This window comes from Peromyscus californicus, unplaced genomic scaffold (assembly GCF_007827085.1).
Source record: "Peromyscus californicus insignis strain IS unplaced genomic scaffold, ASM782708v3 Scaffold_24__1_contigs__length_46423439, whole genome shotgun sequence".
Lineage (NCBI taxonomy): Eukaryota > Metazoa > Chordata > Mammalia > Rodentia > Cricetidae > Peromyscus > Peromyscus californicus.
The window spans coordinates 34,350,778-34,369,540 of record NW_026294535.1 but is presented as its reverse complement, the minus strand read 5'-3'; the positions used below and the strand labels follow the sequence as shown (position 1 = coordinate 34,369,540).

General features: G+C 41.7%; 1 protein-coding gene across 1 annotated transcript; it reads right to left on the bottom strand.

Moving 5' to 3' along the window:
- Nucleotides 1–5,363: 5,363 nt before the first annotated feature.
- LOC128120014 (lysozyme C-2-like) lies at nt 5,364–9,722 on the bottom strand. The gene is made up of 4 exons (XM_052753773.1): nt 9,581–9,722; nt 7,816–7,980; nt 5,887–5,965; nt 5,364–5,430 (listed from the first exon to the last, which is right to left on the bottom strand). The coding sequence occupies exons 1-4, from the start codon at nt 9,714–9,716 to the stop codon at nt 5,364–5,366; spliced, it is 447 nt and encodes a 148-aa protein (XP_052609733.1). The 5' UTR covers nt 9,717–9,722.
- Nucleotides 9,723–18,763: the final 9,041 nt, after the last annotated feature.

The window sequence follows — 18,763 nt, the reverse complement described above, 5'->3', positions numbered from 1 at the left end:
GAAGGAAAATTCCAACCTAAGGAAGTCAGATACACCCACGAAAACACAGGCAATAGATATCCCCACAGCAGTAAACCCCAAAGAAGAGAAGTACACACTACCACCAAAAGATAACAGGAACGAACAATCACTGGTCATTAATATCCCTTAATATCAATGGACTTAATTCACCTATAAAAAACAAAGGCAAACAGAATGGATAGGAAAGCAGGACCCATCTTTCTGCCACATACAAGAAACACACCTCAAATTCAAAGATAGACACTACCTAAGAATAAAAGGCTGGGAAAAGTTTTTCCAATCAAATGGTCTTAAGAAATAAGCTGGTGTAGCCACCCTAATAGCCAGCAAAATAGACTTCAAACTAAAAGAAATCAAAAGAGATCAAGAAGGACATTACATACTCATTACAGGAAAGATCCACCAAGATGAAGTTTCAATTCTGAACATTTATGCCCCAAACACAAGGGCACCCACGTATGTAAAAGAAACACTACTAAAGCTTAAATCACATATAAAATCAGAAATGAAAAGGGAGATATAACAACTAACATTGAGGAAATCCAGAGAATCATCAGGTCATACTTCAAAAACCTCTACACCACAAAACTGGAAAATCTAAAAGAAATGGAAAATTTTCTGGATAGGTACCACATACCTAAGTTAAATCAAGACCAGATAAACTATTTAAATATACCAATAACCCCTAAGGAAATAGAAACAGACATTAAAAGTCTCCCAAACAAAAAAGCACAGGACCAGATGGTTTCAACGCAGTATTCCCAGATGTTCAAAGAAGAGATAATACCAATACTCTTTAAATGGTTCCACACAATAAAAACGGAAGGAACGTTACCCAACTCCTTCTGTGAGGCTACAATTACCCTGATTCCCAAGCCAAACAAAGATGCAACCAAGAAAGAGAACTACAGACCAATCTCCCTCATGAACATTGATGCAAAAATACTCAGTAAAATACTGGCAAACAGACTCTAAGAACACATCAAAACAATTATCCACCATGATCAAATAGGCTTCATCCCAGGGATGCAAGGGTGGTTCAACATACGGAAGTCTGTCAATGTAATACACCATATAAACAAACACAAAGAAAAAAAACCACATGATCATCTCACTGGATGCAGAAAAGGCACTTGACAAAATCCAACACCCCTTCATGATAAAGGTCTTGGAGAGATCAGGAATACAGGGAACATACCTAAACATAATAAAGGCAATTTACAGCAAGCCAAAAGTCAACATCAAAGTAAATGGAGAGAAACTCAAAGCGATGCCAGTAAAATCAGGAACAAGACAAGGCTGTCCACTCTCCCCATACTTATTCAATATAGTACTTGAAGTTCTAGCCAGAGTAATAAGACAACATAAGGAGATCAAGGGGATACAAATTGGAAAGGAAGAAGTCAAGATTTCACTATTTGCAGATGACATGATAGTATACATAAGTGACCCCAAAAATTCGACCAAGGAACTCATACAACTTATAAACACCTTCAGCAATGCAGCAGGATACAAGATTAACTCAAAAAAAAAAAATCAGTAGCCCTCCTATATACAAATGACAAATAGGCTGTTAAAGAAATCAGAGATACATCACCCTTTACAATAGCCACAAATGATATAAAATACCTTGAGGTAACTCTAACTAAGCAAGTGAAGGACCTGTATGACAAGAACTTTAAGTCCCTGAAAAAAAGAAATTGAAGAAGATGTCAGAAAATGGAAAGATCTCTCATGCTCATGGATAGGTAGGATTAATGTAGTAAAAAGGGCAATCTTACCAAAAGCCATCTACAGATTCAATGCAATTCCCATCAAAATCCCAATACAATTCTTCACAGACCTGGAAAGAACAATACTCAACTTCATATGGAAAAACAAAAAACCCAGGTTAGCCAAAAGAATCCTGTACAATAAAACAACCTCTGGAGACATCACCATCCCTGACCTCAAGCTCTACTATAGAGCTACAGCAATAAAAACAGCTTGGTACTGGCATAAAAACCAACATATGGACTAAAGGAACCGAACTGAAGACCCTGACATTAATCCACCACCTTTGAACATATGATTTTCAACAAAGAAGCCAAAAGTTTTTCAATGGAAAAAAAGAAAGAATCTTCAACAAATGGTGCTGGCATAACCGGATGCCAACATGTAGAAGATTGCAAATCCATATCTGTCACTGTGCACAAAACTTAAGTCCAAGTGGATCAAAGACCTCAACATAAATCCAGCTGCTCTGAACCTGATAGAAGAGAAAGTAAGAAGTACTCTTGAACGTATTGGCACCGGAGATCACTTCCTGAATATAGCACCAGTAGCACAGACACTGAGAGAAACAATTATTAAATGGGACCTCTTGAAACTGAGAAGCTTTTGTAGGGCAAAGGACATGGTCAATAAGACAAAACGACAGCCTACAGAATGGAAAAAGATCTTCACCAACCCCACATCTGACAGAGGGCTGATATCCAGAATATATAAAGAACTGAAGAAATTAGACATCAAAATAACCAACAGTCCAATTTAAAAATGGGCTATAGAGCTAAACAGAATTTTCAACAGAAAAAGTTCAAATGGCTGAAAGACATGTAAGGAATTGCTCAACAACCTTAATCATCAAGGAAATGCAAATGAAAATGACTCTGAGATACCATCTTACACCCTTCAGAATGGCTAAGATCAAAAACACTGAAGAGAGCTTATATTGGAGAGGATGTGGAGCAAGGGGAACACTCCTCCACTGTTGGTGGGAAAGCAAACTTGTACAACCACTTTGGAAATCAATATGGTGCTTTCTTAGAAAACTGGGAATTAATCTCCCTCAAGACCCAGCTATACCACTCTTGGGCATATACCCAAGGAATGTTCAATCATACACAAGGACACATGCTCAACTATGTTCATAGCAGCATTATTTGTAATAGCCTGAACCTGGAAACAACCTAGATGCCCTTCAACTGAAGAATGGATAAATAAAATGTGGTACATATACACAGTGGAGTACTACTCAGCAGAGAAAAACAATGACATCATGAGGTTTGCAGGCAAATGGGTGGAACTAGAAAAAATCATCCTGAGTGAGGTAACCCAGACTCAGAAAGACAAACATGGCATGTACTCACTCATAAGTGGATAAAGGATGTAAAGCAAAGGATAACAAGACTGCAACTCACAACTCCAGGGAGGCTACCTAGTGAAGAGAACCCTAAGAAAGACACAGGGATCGCTCAATGACATAGAAATGAATGAGATCTACATGAGTAAACTGGAGGTGAGGGGGTAATGGAGGGCAAGGGTTGGGGGAAAGAGAGCTTAGGGGAGCAGGAGGTCCCAGCTGGATCAGGATCAGAGTGGGAGAACAAGGAAAGAGATACCATGATAAATGAAGACCCCATGGGAATAGGAAGAAGCCAAGTGCTAGAGAGGTCCCCAGAAATCCACAAAGATACCTCCACAATAGACTACTGGCAATGGTCGAGAGAAAGCCTCAGCTGACCTACTCTGGCGATCTGATAGCTGAATACCCTAACTGTCATGATAGAACTCTCATCCAGTGTCTGATGGAAGTGGATGCAGAGATCCACAGCCAAGCCCTAGGTGGAGCTCCAGGAGTCCAATTGGCAAGAGAGAGAGGAGGAATTATATGAGCAAGAGATATTGAGACAATGATTGGAAAAAGCACAGGGACAAATAGCAAAACTAGTGGAAACACATGAACTATGAACCAATAGCTGAGGAGCCCCCATGGAACTGGACCAGGCCCTCTGGATAAGTGAGACAGTTGATTAGCTTGAACTATTTAGGAGGCCCCCAGGCAGTGGGACCAGGACCTTTCCTTAGTGCATGAGCTGACTTTTTGGAACCTAGGGCCTATGCTGATATATTTTGCTCAGCCTTGGTGCAGGGAGGAGGAGACTGGACCTGCCTGAACTTAATCTACCAGGTTGAGCTGACTCCCCAGGGGAGATCTTGCCTTGGAGGAGGTGGGAATGGGGGTGAATTGGGGGAGGGCATAGGATGGGAGAGGGGAGGAAGGACGACAGGGGAAACCGTGGCTGATATATAAAATTAAATTAATTATAAAATAGAAAAAAAGAAATGTAAATAATAAAAAAAGAAAGGAAGTGATGGCATCAAAATGCTAGAACAACACAAGGCAACTGGCTGTCACTGTAGCAATGTCTTCCTGTCTACAGGACTGGAGGTTTCACTGTGTGGGGATTACCTCGTCCAGGACCTATTCGGGCCAAGGGAGATGGGTCAGCAGGCTTGTGAATATTACCCCAGAATATCCAACTTGTTGTATGTAACCAGGGTGTAGGCAACGGCTACGTGTAGGTGCAGATATAGGCACATGCTATGTGTTGGCGAGGATATAGGCACAGGATATGTATAGGTGAGGATGTAGATGCTGGTTATATTTAGGTAAGGATGTAGGTGCTGAACATAGACCCTATTAAGATTGTCATGTTGATTTTTCCCAATATATAAACCATTTCCCCAGAGACTGCATATGATAGTAAAGACAAATTGTGCATTGAAATCATTTAATGCTCATTTTTATTTTTTCAAATATGCTTAGTTTTGCTGATACAGTCTCATCTGTCTCAGAGTTAGTTGATACATATGAAGGTACCATAAGAAAGTTAAGGGCTAGCACAGAGACTAATCTGTCCTGAATACCTCATGATCAGCTAGAGGCATGGATCATTCTCTCAAGGGTTAACACAGACTGAAACATGAGGTAAGAATCTACTATTAAGCACTCTAAATGGGCCAACTCTAAGGTAATTCGCTTTTGAAAGGTCATACATTTCATGATATCAAGTTTCTGAATCGAGGCAGTCTCAGTTCTATCCATTCAGAGACCTGTTCCCTTAAAAACCAGCCTTGCCCCACAGAGTGGCTGTTCTTAACTGTCTGGGGGCTGAGCCTGGGAGCTCAAACAGTTGCCATTTCACCCAAGATCTACTGTCTCCTTACATATTTGTTTTACGTCTATCCAACAGTGGAGAGATGAAGATTAATTCCAATAAAATTTAATGTGAATTACTTCATAGGTGAAGAGCTGATGTATAGAGATGTATGTGACACTCAATGCTAGATCACTGTCACCAGAATCTGCTGCTTTGGCTAACTGAATAAATGGAGGCTTTCCATAAAACAGTGAGCACATTAGTCAGCTCTAAGCCTCTTAGGAAACAGTCTCCATGTTGCTCCTGTTTCTGATATAAACCTGCTTATCTGAAGGGGAAACCGAGGAAATGCGACCTTTCTCACAACTACTTCTATAGCAAGAAAGAGACAGAGTGAGCTGAGGTGGAGGCACACGGCGGTTAGACCCCACAGTTTTGAATGTACTGGGTGAGATCTTGGTTTTGACAGTGGCTTCTCCAGGCCACCCTGTGGAGGAAAATGAGACAGGAGGAAAATGGTTAGAATTGTGTCCTCTGTCACCCACATTCTCAAGCCTGTGAGGGAAATAGTGTAACAGTGAAACTCATGGAGATTGCTTTCTAGCTACAGCTGCACCCAGAACCCACTACTGACTGGTGGAGCTGTGTCTACAAGGCCGTTCGATCCTTTCCAAACCCTGGGCAGAGCACAGGATGCTCAATGTCACTGTGACATCACGGGTACAGAACTGTTGTTAACTGATGATACAAATAGTCTGGGGGCCTAACAAGGAAGCAGTCGTGTGTGGGAATTCTCACAATCTGGAGAAATTCTCTAAACCTAATGATGGAGTGAAAGGCCCCAGCTGTACCCACAGTGCTCAGAATAACACTTGGGTCTTAGAAAGACTCAACACACATATCAACAGAACCAGCAGTTCCCCCTTCCAGAGTTCCAACATACCATGCTCTAATGCCTTGTGGATCCTTCACAACCCTCTTTGCACATTGTATGGCTTGAGTGATGTCATCCTGGAGCAAAACTGAAAGACAGGGGTGGGGAAGGACAAGGACTGTTACAGAAACCACTTTCAGTTCAGGTCCAGCCAGCTTTCTTCTGTGACGCTGAGCAGTGCATACAAGAAATTATTTTGCAAGTGTCCCTGCATCTGTGATTATTGGAGACAGCCTCTCTTGATTCTATGCAGGTGACATGGTGTAAGTCATTTTATTTCTCATTTATAAAGTCCCTGGGGGGTTGGGATACACTTTTTTCCTCACACTGGAAAATAGAGCCCACCAATAACTGTCACCTGGGGATACCATTCTAAATTCATCCTAAAGCAAAACAGGTGCTGGACAGATGGCTCAGTGGCTCAGGGCGCTGGATGCTCTTCCAGAGGACTTGATTCCCAGCATCCATATGGTAGCAAGCTTTGGGTTCAATTCACACACTGGAAAAGTAGAACACCATTGACCAATTTAATTCATGCACTAAAAATTACATATTCCCTCTCTCACAGCATGAGCGCAAGTTCTACCATCCCAGACCATAATCCTGATATGAACCTTGTTCGTTTGTTTCTTGTTAAAAATAAGTTTTATCTTAAATACATAAATCTGTGTTATTGTTAGATCAGATAATTTCTGTCTAAGAATTAGATTGTTTGGACATGCAAAATAAAGAGTTTAAAAACAGAACTGGACATTAGTAACTCACTCTAAAATCCCTCCACACAAAGAGTAAATCAATACATACACAGAGAAGCCAGTTGGACAAAATGGCGGTTATTCAGTGATACTTTCTCATATGGCTGTTATTATAGAAATATCTTCATTTGTATATGTTAGAAATCTTTATTATAAAATTCATTTAGCCAAAAATGACCTTGTGACAATTTCCATAACTTCCCGTAAGTAAACAGCTAGAATGGAAATCTCCAGGACAAATCATCAATAAGCCCACTTACAATTAATTAGTGTATATTCCAGAAATTTTCATGTTATAAAATGACAACGTGTTATAAATGTTTGTTTTTCTTTTTTTTTCTTTTTTTTTTTGGTTTTTCAAGACAGGGTTTCTCTGTGTAGCTTTGCGCCTTTCCTGGAACTCGCTTTGGAGACCAGACTGGCCTCGAACTCACAGAGATCTGCCTGGCTCTGCCTCCCGAGTGCTGGGATTAAAGGCGTGCGCCACCACCGCCCGGCATAAATGTTTGTTTTTCTTAATTATAAGTATGTGTCTGTGTATGGATGAGTGCATGTCAGTATAGGTTAAAAAATCCCACCAAGTTTTAAGGATACCAGCTCTTTACTTCCTATTTTCTATTAATTTAACGTTTGTGTCTGTGTGTGCTGGTATGTGCACTAGAGAACCTGCACATATATGTATGTATATGTAGAAATCAGAGGACACCCCAGGAGCTGTTCCCTGGAAGTAGTCCACATTGTTTTTGAAACAGGGTCTGCCACTGGAACGGGCTTACAGATTAGTCTATCCTGATTGGCCAGTGAGCCCCATGGATCTGCCTGTCTCAGAATCCCCAGTGCTGGTCTTACCAATGCACGTCACCAAACTCAGCTGTTATGTGGGTGCTGAGGGTCAAACCTTCACTTAGGGGACTCTTCTGTCTGAGCTTCCTGACCAGCCTCTGTGTACATTGAGTATTCATTCAGTGATTTTGGAGGTGGCAGGGCATTCTATCGCCAAGCTATGCCCTAAACCTAATGTCTTCCTTGGCTAACTTTGATGTGAGTAACAATGACTTTCTAACAGTCCAGTCTCCCCAGGTTCCTGATGCTTCCTTCAGTCATGTCTCCTGCACAGAATCTCTGCTCTTGCACATAAGAGCAGGGTGGGTGTTTGCTATCCCTCTGACCCGCCTTGTCTTACCGCTGCAGGATATCCCACAGGCATTCACTGCATTGGGGGTTTTGCCATCATTACACCAGTATCGGCTATTGATCTGAAATATCCCATAGTCGGTACTTTGGTCCCAACTGTTGTAGTTTGTAGCTTGTGTGTTAAAGTCACTCTCATGCTGAGCCAAACACACCCCTACAAAGAAAAAGAATATTCATCAATAAGCAGCAACAGCAAATGATTAATATTGGAAACCAAAATTATCTCTTTGATCTGGCTATATTTTACAAGTGATTTACATTATGAATGCAACCATATAATTAAATTATAAAATACGGGGTCACGAGTTCAGGCCAGGTCTGTTTGTGTTACTCAGTGTAGTCCTTGGTCTCAAGTGATCCTCCTGCCTCTGCCTTTCAATTAGGTGGAACAGCTGTACCTAGTCAGCAAGTGAAAATTCTCAGGTGCCCCAAAGAGAATCTCTTTGAGGACAAATCTAATTGCACTGAGATTAAACAAGATAAGGTCCTTTAAACCTGCAAATAGATGAACCAGTCACAGTGGTGGTCACCTTTATTCCCAGCAGTCTTTAGGCAAAGGCACATGAATCTGTGTGGGTTTGAGATCAGCTTGGTCTACACAGCAAGTTCCAGGCCTGACAGTGCTATACAGTGAGACCCTACTTCCTCCTCCCCAAAATAAAATAGCTGTTTCTTCCATTGCTTATCCCTACTCCATCTATCCTCTATCCCTCCCTAAAATAGAAACACAAATAGTAGTTAGGTGGGTTTTATAAATGAATATCTAACACATATGCAAATAAAGATGTTCCTATTAGGAAATTAAGGATTTTCTCATAGAGATGTTCTTATATGAATGGTGAATTTGCATGTTAGGAATCTCTTTTCTTCTGTGTCACTATGTATCCTAGTTTGGCACACAACATGCAGTCTCCTGCCTCAGCATCTCATTGCTTGGATTTCAGGAGTGTGTACCATCACAAATGGCAAATGAATATTGAAAGTGAGAACGTTAAAACAGAAAAAGTTATTCTACAAATCAATCCATCCATCCACCCAAGCCCCCCACCCATCCACCATCCACCATCCACACATACATCTGGCTGCTCACTCGTTCCTTAATGGACAGTTACTTATTGAGTGGTAACCACCTTAAACCAATCTGAAAAACACACTAGTTACAAGGATGTAGATGGAGTAAGCTATGAACAACTTTTCCTCATCCACATCTTCCATTATACAGAATAAAAGACCTTCCCAGAGTGAAGAATTGTACCAAGTCGTTTCATTCTCAGGTTCAGAAGACCCCACTTATTAAGAAGAGACTAGGGAGAAAATAGGATCCCTCTGCCCTGCATAGGAAGTTCAAAAGGTTTGAAAGTTTTTTTCTCTAAAGGTCCATACCATGGTCAGAGAAATGAAGACACATCCCAGTCACTCCAGGCTATCAGAACTCAAGTTCTGAATGAGTGAGTCCTTCCATCTTTTCTCACCCCCTGTGGGCTATTGAGTCTGAAGCAACTGGAAAACCTAGTGACTCTCCAAGAACACCTCAGGTCCTATTGCCTTAGCCTGGGAAGATGTCCTCTCCCATGCCCTCACTTCAGTATCTCTGATGAAAAAGATGAACGCTAATGTTTTTAATCAAACCAAGTCAAATACGCAGAAATCCTAAAAGCTTACTGACTCCAGCTCCCTCTCTGCTCACTGATTTCTTCCTTGTACCTGTTATGCAGAGGGTGATTATCTGGAGGGGTCAAGAACAAAAGACTTACAGTTGGCCAGGGTGATTCCCAAGTAGCCATCCATTCCATGGCTTTTCAGAGTTCTGACGAGCTCACAGCGTTCATAGACCTTGGCCTGGACAGTGACAGAAAGCAGGAGGAGCCCCAGAGAGAGGAGAGCCTTCATGTTGACCTGGAAATCAACTCAGCAGTTGCCCAGAGCAGCCAGTCCCCAGTATTTAAGCATCTTCTCCTCCCTTCATCCTCTAGTGGTTTGGGGGTTCTACCTTTTGAGCTTAGTGCCAAGCAGGAAGTTCTTATTGATCCACAAATTTGAAAAGCATTTCCTGCCAATGTTTGAACAGAGATGTTCCGGGCTGTAGAGAATGATAAAATGACACCATTGAAAGACTTGGCTCACAAAGAACCAGGAGATAACACTCCTTCTAAAACAGGGAGCTCATTTTATTTTATCTTGAATATGACCAACTTAAAGAAAAAAAGTGGTTATGTTTTACTGCTTAAAATAAGGTGTGACTATACATCAACAGTCTTTTAAAGTTAAATGCTTCTGTGTACATTGACCTTTTTGTATAATCTCTTTCACTTAAAATTATCTTTCATAGAACTTTCCACGAAGTGAATCCCTTAGCAGCCATATGTCTCTGCTTAGTCAGATTCCTTTTCTAGACTTTCTTGATAGTGTTATGAATTGCTGCAAACCAGTGGTTTGGTTTCTTTTTGAGACAAGATCTCACTGTGAATCTGGCTGGTCTGGAAATGGCTATGTAGACTAGGGTATGCTTGAACTCTTGTGCCTCCTGAATGCTTAGGTTAAAGACATGTGCTAACATATGAGCAGGCAGGTTTGTTTGTGTTTTAAGTTACTGATTGTAGTCATCTCCCAGCATGAGCAAAGAACTAGAAGATCAACATACTGGTCATCATTTGATATAAGAGACAGCAACTTTAAAGCCCTGCATGCCTTCTGATCCACACCCAGAGTAATACTGCAAACCAGTGCTGTGTATATTGAATCTTTTTTGTTGGACTTTCTTTGGACTGCCAGCCCCCAAATAACGACTCAGAGACATTATTATTTATGAAAGCATGGGCTTTAGCTTAGGCTTGTTCCCACCTAGCTCTTATGACTTAACTAACCTGTTTCTATTAGTCTTTCTGCCATGTGCCTCTTTACCTCTCCTTCATTGTTTATGTACAACTCCCTTCCTGTCTCAATGATTTCGCCTGCTAGGACAGATGCTAACCCTGAATTCCTCTCTCTGCCTGGAATTCCTGCCTATTCTCTCCTGCCTAGCTATTGGCCATTCAGATCTTTATTAAACTAATTAGGTGCCTTAGGCAAGTGAGGAAATACATAGACACATCTTTGCTCAGAGTAAACAAATATCCTGCAGTAACTATGGGCCAACTTGGGATCCTCTTTATTCATCTTCAGAGCTGGATGAAGCACAGTCACATGAGAGTTATGGGAGAGGGTATAGTTACCTTCTCCCCAGGGAAAGGGCTTGGTCCTGATGCAGAAATGGAAGTAGTGATGAACTTGCATCCCCTGTGTTCTCAACTATGTGACTTCAGTTAATTCTTCCACATGCTCACTACACAGGCCAGTGCGAGGGAAAAAGTGAGGGTCTTCCGTATCAGAGCTGAGGTCTCCCTGTTTTGATCCAACCCTGTTTTGGGTGAAGTTCAAGATCCAACCAATAGTCAAGAAATCCAGCTACTGTCACTACCATCGTGGACCTGGACCCCTGCAGTGGTTTGAAAGGAAATGGCCACCAAAGGGAGTGGCATTATTGGGAAGTGTTGCTTTGTTGGAGGAAGTGTGTCAGTGTGGCAGTGGGCTTTGAGGTCTCTTATACTCAAGCTACCCCCAGTGAGACAGTCTACTTCCTATTTGTTGCCTGCATATCAAGATGTAGGCAACACCATGACTACCCGCATGCTGCCATGCTCCCTACCATGATGATAATCGACTGAACCTCTGAAAATGTAAGTCACCCCAATTAAGTGCTTTTGCTTTGTTAAAGTTCCCATGGTCATGGTGTCTATGCACAGCAATTGAAATCCTAAATAAGACACCCATAAATCAATACTTTTAAGTATAAATAAAGCAATGTGAACAACTTTCCTAATATCGTTCACAAAAGGTCTTGTCTTCCACTGTCCCAACTAATTTCCATGTTAGAGCACCAAAGGTCACTAGGAAGTAAAGGGACTTTAAAAATGAGACAGACTCAAACTAACATACCCAACTGTATGTTTCCTTCAGAAGTCATCAGCTTAGGGAGCTGTGTACTTTCTTGAACAAAAAACCACCAGAACCCCAAAGCAGCATGCCCAGGATCAGCCTAGGAAGGAAGCTCCTAAGTCATACAAATTGTCAACTTGATAGTCAACTCTATTTCCAACAATGGGAGTTCCTCTGCTTGGCCTTAGAGGGGTCCAGTATTATCTCTAAGTCATTGTTTGAGCATTCTATTAAAAAATCAAGAGCAATGCCACTGTTTTGTCAGATTAATATTGATTCTTTAATAATACAGACTGAGATGGATTTGGGGGAATTCTAAATGACAGAAACCAGAAAAGGTCACTCGCCATCTCCTTTGTACCCTCCTAACCCAGTGTTCCAGAACATACAGTTGTAATCTGTACAACTTTGTGCATTCTGTTGACAAAATAGGATTTTCATTACACACATTTGAACAGTTATGAACTTGTGCTTTCTTGGGCGTTGAATAGACAAATATTTACTCAGCATCCAGAGCCAAACCACTATCAATGATTCATTGTAACTACTCCAAAGCGAAGGGGTGATTCCGATTTCAAAAGTTATTTCTTCTGGTGCAGGAGTTACAGGCAGTGACAATATTCAATCTTAATTTTTGTTTCATGTGAAATAGTGAGCAAATGCTTTAAACATAAAACAGCAAGCATATATAATTTTGAGCCCAGACTTTACTCTCCTTTGGTAAAAAAAAAAAAAATGTGAATTTTGCCACTTTTTTTTAGGTGGTTTAGAGATCCCAGATAATTTTGTTATATTATAATGGGAAAGAATGTACAATTTGTTCATAATTATTAATTCATTGATCCTGTTTCCAAGGATAAAGGAATTAGATGTGATTAGCATTGTGGGATTTAGACCAATGAAGTTGGAAGTTGACTGTGGTCTGTCAGATATTTGACTGTAGAAACCAACTTCAAAGGTCAAAAGTTGCCACAGTGCACCATCATCTATAGAATGTACTTGGAGCTGGTGTTTGAAGAAGTGTGCTAGACACAAGGTTCCAACTCCTCCAATTCACCTAAAAACACATGGAAAAGACAGTACCAATGAAAAAGCACAAAAGCTGTAACCTGTACAGGGAGAACGGGAATTTAAGATGTGGGGAATCAATCCTCAAGTGTTCCCGGAAAGAGACATTCAGAAAAAAGGCAGTCTGGGTCTTGCCCTACAACCTGGAAAACACTAAGAGAATCGGGATGCAGCAAGCATGGCCACCCACAGACAACAGGACAGATCAGAAGGCTGTCTAAGAAGTCATTTAAATGATTTGCTCTTCATTCCCAGGAGAGAGAAGCACCTGAGGACAGATGGCACAATCACCCTTTGGAGAGGATGAACTGGACACTCTGGATTTGGGACTCAAGGTCCAACTGCAGGACTGGAGTGTAGCTCAGTGGCAGAGTGCATTCTAGCATGTGGAGATTCCAGCTGCTGTGGTGTGGCTTTCTCTTCCAGGCAGAAAATGATCATCATCTGGGTGTAGATAGTTCACCTGGTAACCTTGTCATGAGTGGAATAGACTAGTATGAAATAGCCAGGCAATGATAATGCAATTGTCAGCATTTCTTAGTAGGGAGAGGAAGAGAGAATCCCGGGACCCTCATCATGGATTCCAGCTATTATTCCCTTCTGTCCTTTCTCAACTGCTAGTGATCCTAGGGGGGTTATTGAGTATAATGTAGGTTAGCTGAGTGGGAAAACTCCATGATGCAGCTTCCATGATGTGGTCATTCATGGTGGGTGGGAATTTTCAGTGAAGCAGCTAGTTGTTTAGGTTACTCTGACTCTTGAAGTAATATCATATTTACATTCTGTAAGTAAACCTACTACGCTCCTAGGTTCACTGGATTGGACTTTGGTGAATTGATACTTTGATCTATTGATAGTGTCCTATGTGACTAAATGGACCTGTGTTCACATCCTCCCATAAAATGTTAAAGAAACACCTGTAAAGAGAGACAGGATGGTTAAAATCAGAATTATAATGCCATAATGCAAAGGGGTGAAAAATAAAATCCAGCATTCTGAGCTGTGAGCCAGGACCTTCTGGTGCAACTTGAGTTCTGCCTGACCTCCTGTGGGATACAATATGACTCCTTTCTGTGATAAACATCTCAAAAAGGAGAAAAGACATTTTGATGCTAATACTTGTGACTACCAAGGAAATGGCCAGTTCTACTCACTTGCTTCTGATGTCAAATACACAGGTCACAGATTTTAAAGTTAGTTGCTTAGTGTTTAAGGCTATATACAATCAACCAATTCAGAGAGACTGTTACTGCCTTCCAAACCAAGAAGAATTGAAGGTCAGAGACAAAAACTTGAATTAGAAAAATAGGGAGGGGAAATTTCCATTCACCATGAACAAGTTCACTCCCTCACACAGATGAAGTATTCTTGCTTGTTCTGACTTGAGTGATGGTGAAAATGGGGAAGTGAGACGGTCCCTGGGAGTCAAAGGCACTGTCCTCCTTCTTTCCCTCCCTGAACAAGCTCTCTGGCTTCTGCAGTTCAGAACCTCATAGATCTGTGAGGGCATCTTCGGTGTTTTGGTTTGTAGTGGTTCTCTGTCTTCACAGTCTTGGTTCACAGTAAGTTACATGACCACTTTTTGAGTTTGTTTCTGAAACACGGCTTTCTCGGTTTGTGCTAGTATTAAAATGAACTGGACATGAGAAACTGCATAAAAATGGCATTCTACTTTATAACTGTAGAGTCCCCTGGGACACAGACCTCCTTATGTGGCTGTTTCCTGCCTTTTAGGTCAGGCGACTTCTTGTGGGAAAAAGCAGAAGGGCTTTACCCTAACCCACAAGTGACATTTTGGTGGTCCCTGTAATGCCTAGGTTGCTAGGAAACAACACAGAATTTGGGTGTGCAAAATCCAAAACCAGTATATTTTCAAATGAAGAGTAAAGATCACTTTCTGGCCTTTTAGTAACCAATGTCTGTGCAATTGAAACTCCTGCTCCGTGAAAATTAGATAAAAGGATGCAGACAATTTCCTTCATAATTCTTCAGACCTCATCTCATCTCTGAATATCACCTTCGTTTAATTCAAGCTATAGTCTGACTCCTGTTGTCCTTTGCATCAGGAAACAGAATAACACTGACAGAAATGATTTTTCAAGATAAATCCAGAGGCCTGAGTAAACAAACTGTTATATCTACTATACTGCCAATACCCATGATGCCCCCTGACACTCTTTTGTGAAGTCCTTGGTCCCTGTTCATGGTGCCATTTGTGAGAGACATGCCTCCATCTTTTCCCCCAGTTTACTCTTGAGGTGTGAGGTATAAGAGATTTAGTTAGAAATATAGAGGGGGAGAGACAAACAGAAACACAGGATAGCATTGGGAGGGCCTGGATCCTAATCCACTGTCCCTTTCTGTCTCCTCTAAAGGGCTCTTTATAGGAATGCCAAGGGGTAGAGCAAAAGACCTCCTCCTAGCACAGCCAAGTGCAAACCCTTCCAAACATCTGGTCACCATGCACATGGTCAGTCCAGCCCATTATGCAGCCCTTTTTGATAAAGCAAGCTCAGATCACATTAGGAAACCTCTGTGGGCTCCCACATCTCCTATTCCTGTACCACTTAATATATTCTCCTCTTCCCTCCAGATCTCCTCTTGATGTCCTAATTTGTGGGTGCTGTTTGAATCAACTGATTCCAGTTTGTGTTGCCTATGTGCTCATGGGTGTGAGGCCATCCACTAGAGTGTGGTCCACCTTTAAAGGTAACAAACTCTCCCTCCCAGAAGTCATCAAGGTCAAAACCTTTAAAACAAAATAAAACAAAATGAAAACCAATAACTAAACACTCTCTACGTTGGACTGAAAGAGAGCTGTTAGAAAACTGACAGATAATATGGGGAGCAGATGACATTATGCCAAGGTGAGAACCAAGAGCTCAGTATATATCACTAGATTCAGGACAATTCTCTCTTCTTTTTCTCTCTCTGTTTCTCTCTCTCTTATGCTGAGGGTCAAATTGGGAGCTTTGCACATGTTCAGGCATGCATTCTATTAATGAGATATAACTCCAGCTCATTCCAACACTCTTTCTTTCTATTTATGCACATTGGTGTTTTGCCTGCATGAGGGGGTGAGGTCCCCTGAAACTGGAGTTAGGGACAGTTAAGAGCTGCCATGTGGGTGCTGGGAATTGACCCTGGGTCCTCTGGAAGTGCAGCCAGTGCTCTTAACCACTGAGCCATCTCTTCATCCCCTTAATATTTTTAAAGTGTAGAAAAAACTCTTTTTTTAAGTTTGTGTTTTGGTGAGAGGAGATAAATTCTCTATGGAGATAAATTCCACTATCTATGAAGGTACATTCGATGAACAACAGCTATTGTGTTGATCAGCAAATAACACGTGTCAGACTTCCTCCCATATTTTTATGGGCAATTTAATTCACATATCAAAGAATGTGACTGTCTTTGTTAGTTTTGTTGTTGTTGTTTGTCAACTTGACAAAAAAGAAAAAAGCTAGAGTCGTCTGAGAAGAGGGAACCTTGATTGAGAAAATGTTTCCACCAAATTGGCCTGTGGGGCATTTTCTTGATTGATGATTGATGTGGGACCCAGCATCCCTGGACATGGTGCCATGGCTGGACAGGTGGTCTTGAAGTGTATAGGAAAGCAATCTGAGCAAATCAGTAAGCAGCTCTCCTCCATAGCTTCTGCTTCAGATCTTATCTGCAGTTTCCTTCTTTGAGTTTTTGACCTGATTTCCCTTAGCAATGGACTGTGATCAGGACATGTAAGCTAATAATCCCTTTCCTTCACAAGTTGCTTTGGGGTGTGGTGTTTCATCACTCACAGAAGAGAAAAGTAGCTAATACAACAAGAGATTAACAATAGCTAGTAATAAAACCGAACAAATTTGTACTAAGTCATATGAGAACTATTGCAACATGAGCACTTAGTTATTGCCAAGGTATAACCATTCCTGACTTGGTTCTATGTGACTAGTGAGTGGGCAGTGTATATAGTGTGGGTACCCTGGATAAAGAGATGACTTATGTGCTGTTTGAACACAGCAGGACAGTGGAGAACTTCATCACATGCTTTTAGAGACATGAAATCCAAACTTTAGGAATTACATACTTCTGGAGTTTTTCAGTTAATATGTTCAGATTATTATTGAGCATGGATAAGTCTAACAATAGATAGGGAAATAAATTATAAATGAATAAATCATTGGTAAGTATGAAATGATAGTAAGTTGATACCAGGGCATGCTCACATTGAGATAGGAAATTGAAATCAAAGAATGAACGAGAAGGACTAAGAAGAAGCAGTCTGTGAAGGAAGAGGTGGGTAGAGAAGCTGAGCTAGAATTCTCTCTAGAAGTATGGGCAGCTCACTTTGCCAATGTGTAGTGAGTAGGGATCAGATTTGGCTGTGACATGGGATGTAGGTGTGGAGAAGCCAACAGAGCAGAGTTCCCAGAAGTATGAAGTGTTGCACTTTGTGCAATGCTGCTGAGACATTAGGTAAGAAGAGCAGCCATGCTGACTGGATTAGAACCAAGGCATCATGGGAGATGTCTTGACAAGGAGATTGATCTGAATGAGGACCAAAGTCAGATTACAAAGACATGATGAGAAAATGGGGCATGTGGTGGTTTGAAATGATATATTTCTTGTAATGATAAATAAAAAAGAAAGGCAAAGTGGGTACCTTTCTGTTGGCCCTGTCAAGGTATGCCACAAAGCAAACATGTCACATGCAACCGAGTAAGTACAAGAGGTTTATTGGGGGAGGGAAAGTGTGAAAGATTGAAAGGCCAAGTCAGAGTGAGGACATGAGAGATGCAGACAGACAGACAGACAGACAGACAGACAGACAGTGAGATCAGGGAAGAGACAAGAGGAAGAAGAGAGACGAGAGGAAAAGAGGCAAGAGAGCCATCTGTGTCTGGTGGGCACTTTCAAGGGGCGCACATGGCACAGAGCTGGCAGTGGAAAGGCCCCTGAAGGGAAGTGATGATGTAATTGCTTTGGTGACAGAGGCAGGCTGCAGTCAAGGTGGAAACTAAGAGCCCCAAAGACTCATGTGCTTGGATGCTTAGCCTGTGGGAAGTGGAGATATTAGGAGGTGTGGCCTTGCTGGAGGAAGTGTGTCACTGTGGGGGTAAGCTTTGAGGTCTCCTTTGCTCAAGCTACACCCAGTGTGGGGCACTTTACTTCCTGTTGCCTGTGGATCAAGATGTAGAAAACTCAGCTCCTTCTCCATGCACCATGTCAGTCTACATGCCACAATGTCCCACCATGGTGATAATGGACTGAACCTCTGAACTGTAAGCCAGCCCCAATTGAATGTTTTCCTGTTTAAGAGTTGCCCTGAAGCTGGGCGGTGGTGGCACACGCCTTTAATCCCAGCACTCGGGAGGCAGAGGCAGGTGGATCTCTGTGAGTTCGAGGCCAGCCTGGTCTCCAAAGTGAGTTCCAGGAAAGGCGCAAAGCTACACAGAGAAACCCTGTCTCGAAAAACCAAAAAAAAAAAAAAAAAAGAGTTGCCCTGGTCATGGTGTCTCTTCACAGCAATAGAAACCTTGACTAAGACTAGAGGTGAGGACACAGCACATAATTATGCACAGACCTTTTGAACTCAAGTCCTGTACTACTGAGAACAAATACAATTAACTTGGAGGGCTATATCCTTCTTCCTAAGATGCCCATCCAAGATGACAGATTCCTGGGGTGTTTGGTGCCATGATGAAGGTGATATAGAAAGAGGACAAACAGCTTGGAGGAGTGAGTGGGCTGTGATTCCAACTGCACATGGAGACATCACCTTTAACAGGAGCTCAAGCCCTTCTATCAAGCCAGAAAGAAACTAGAAGCTGCCCAGGGAGGGTGTCAATAGTTTTGGTGACTTGAGGGGAGGACTTTGGGTGATGTTGTTTCTGTTCTTT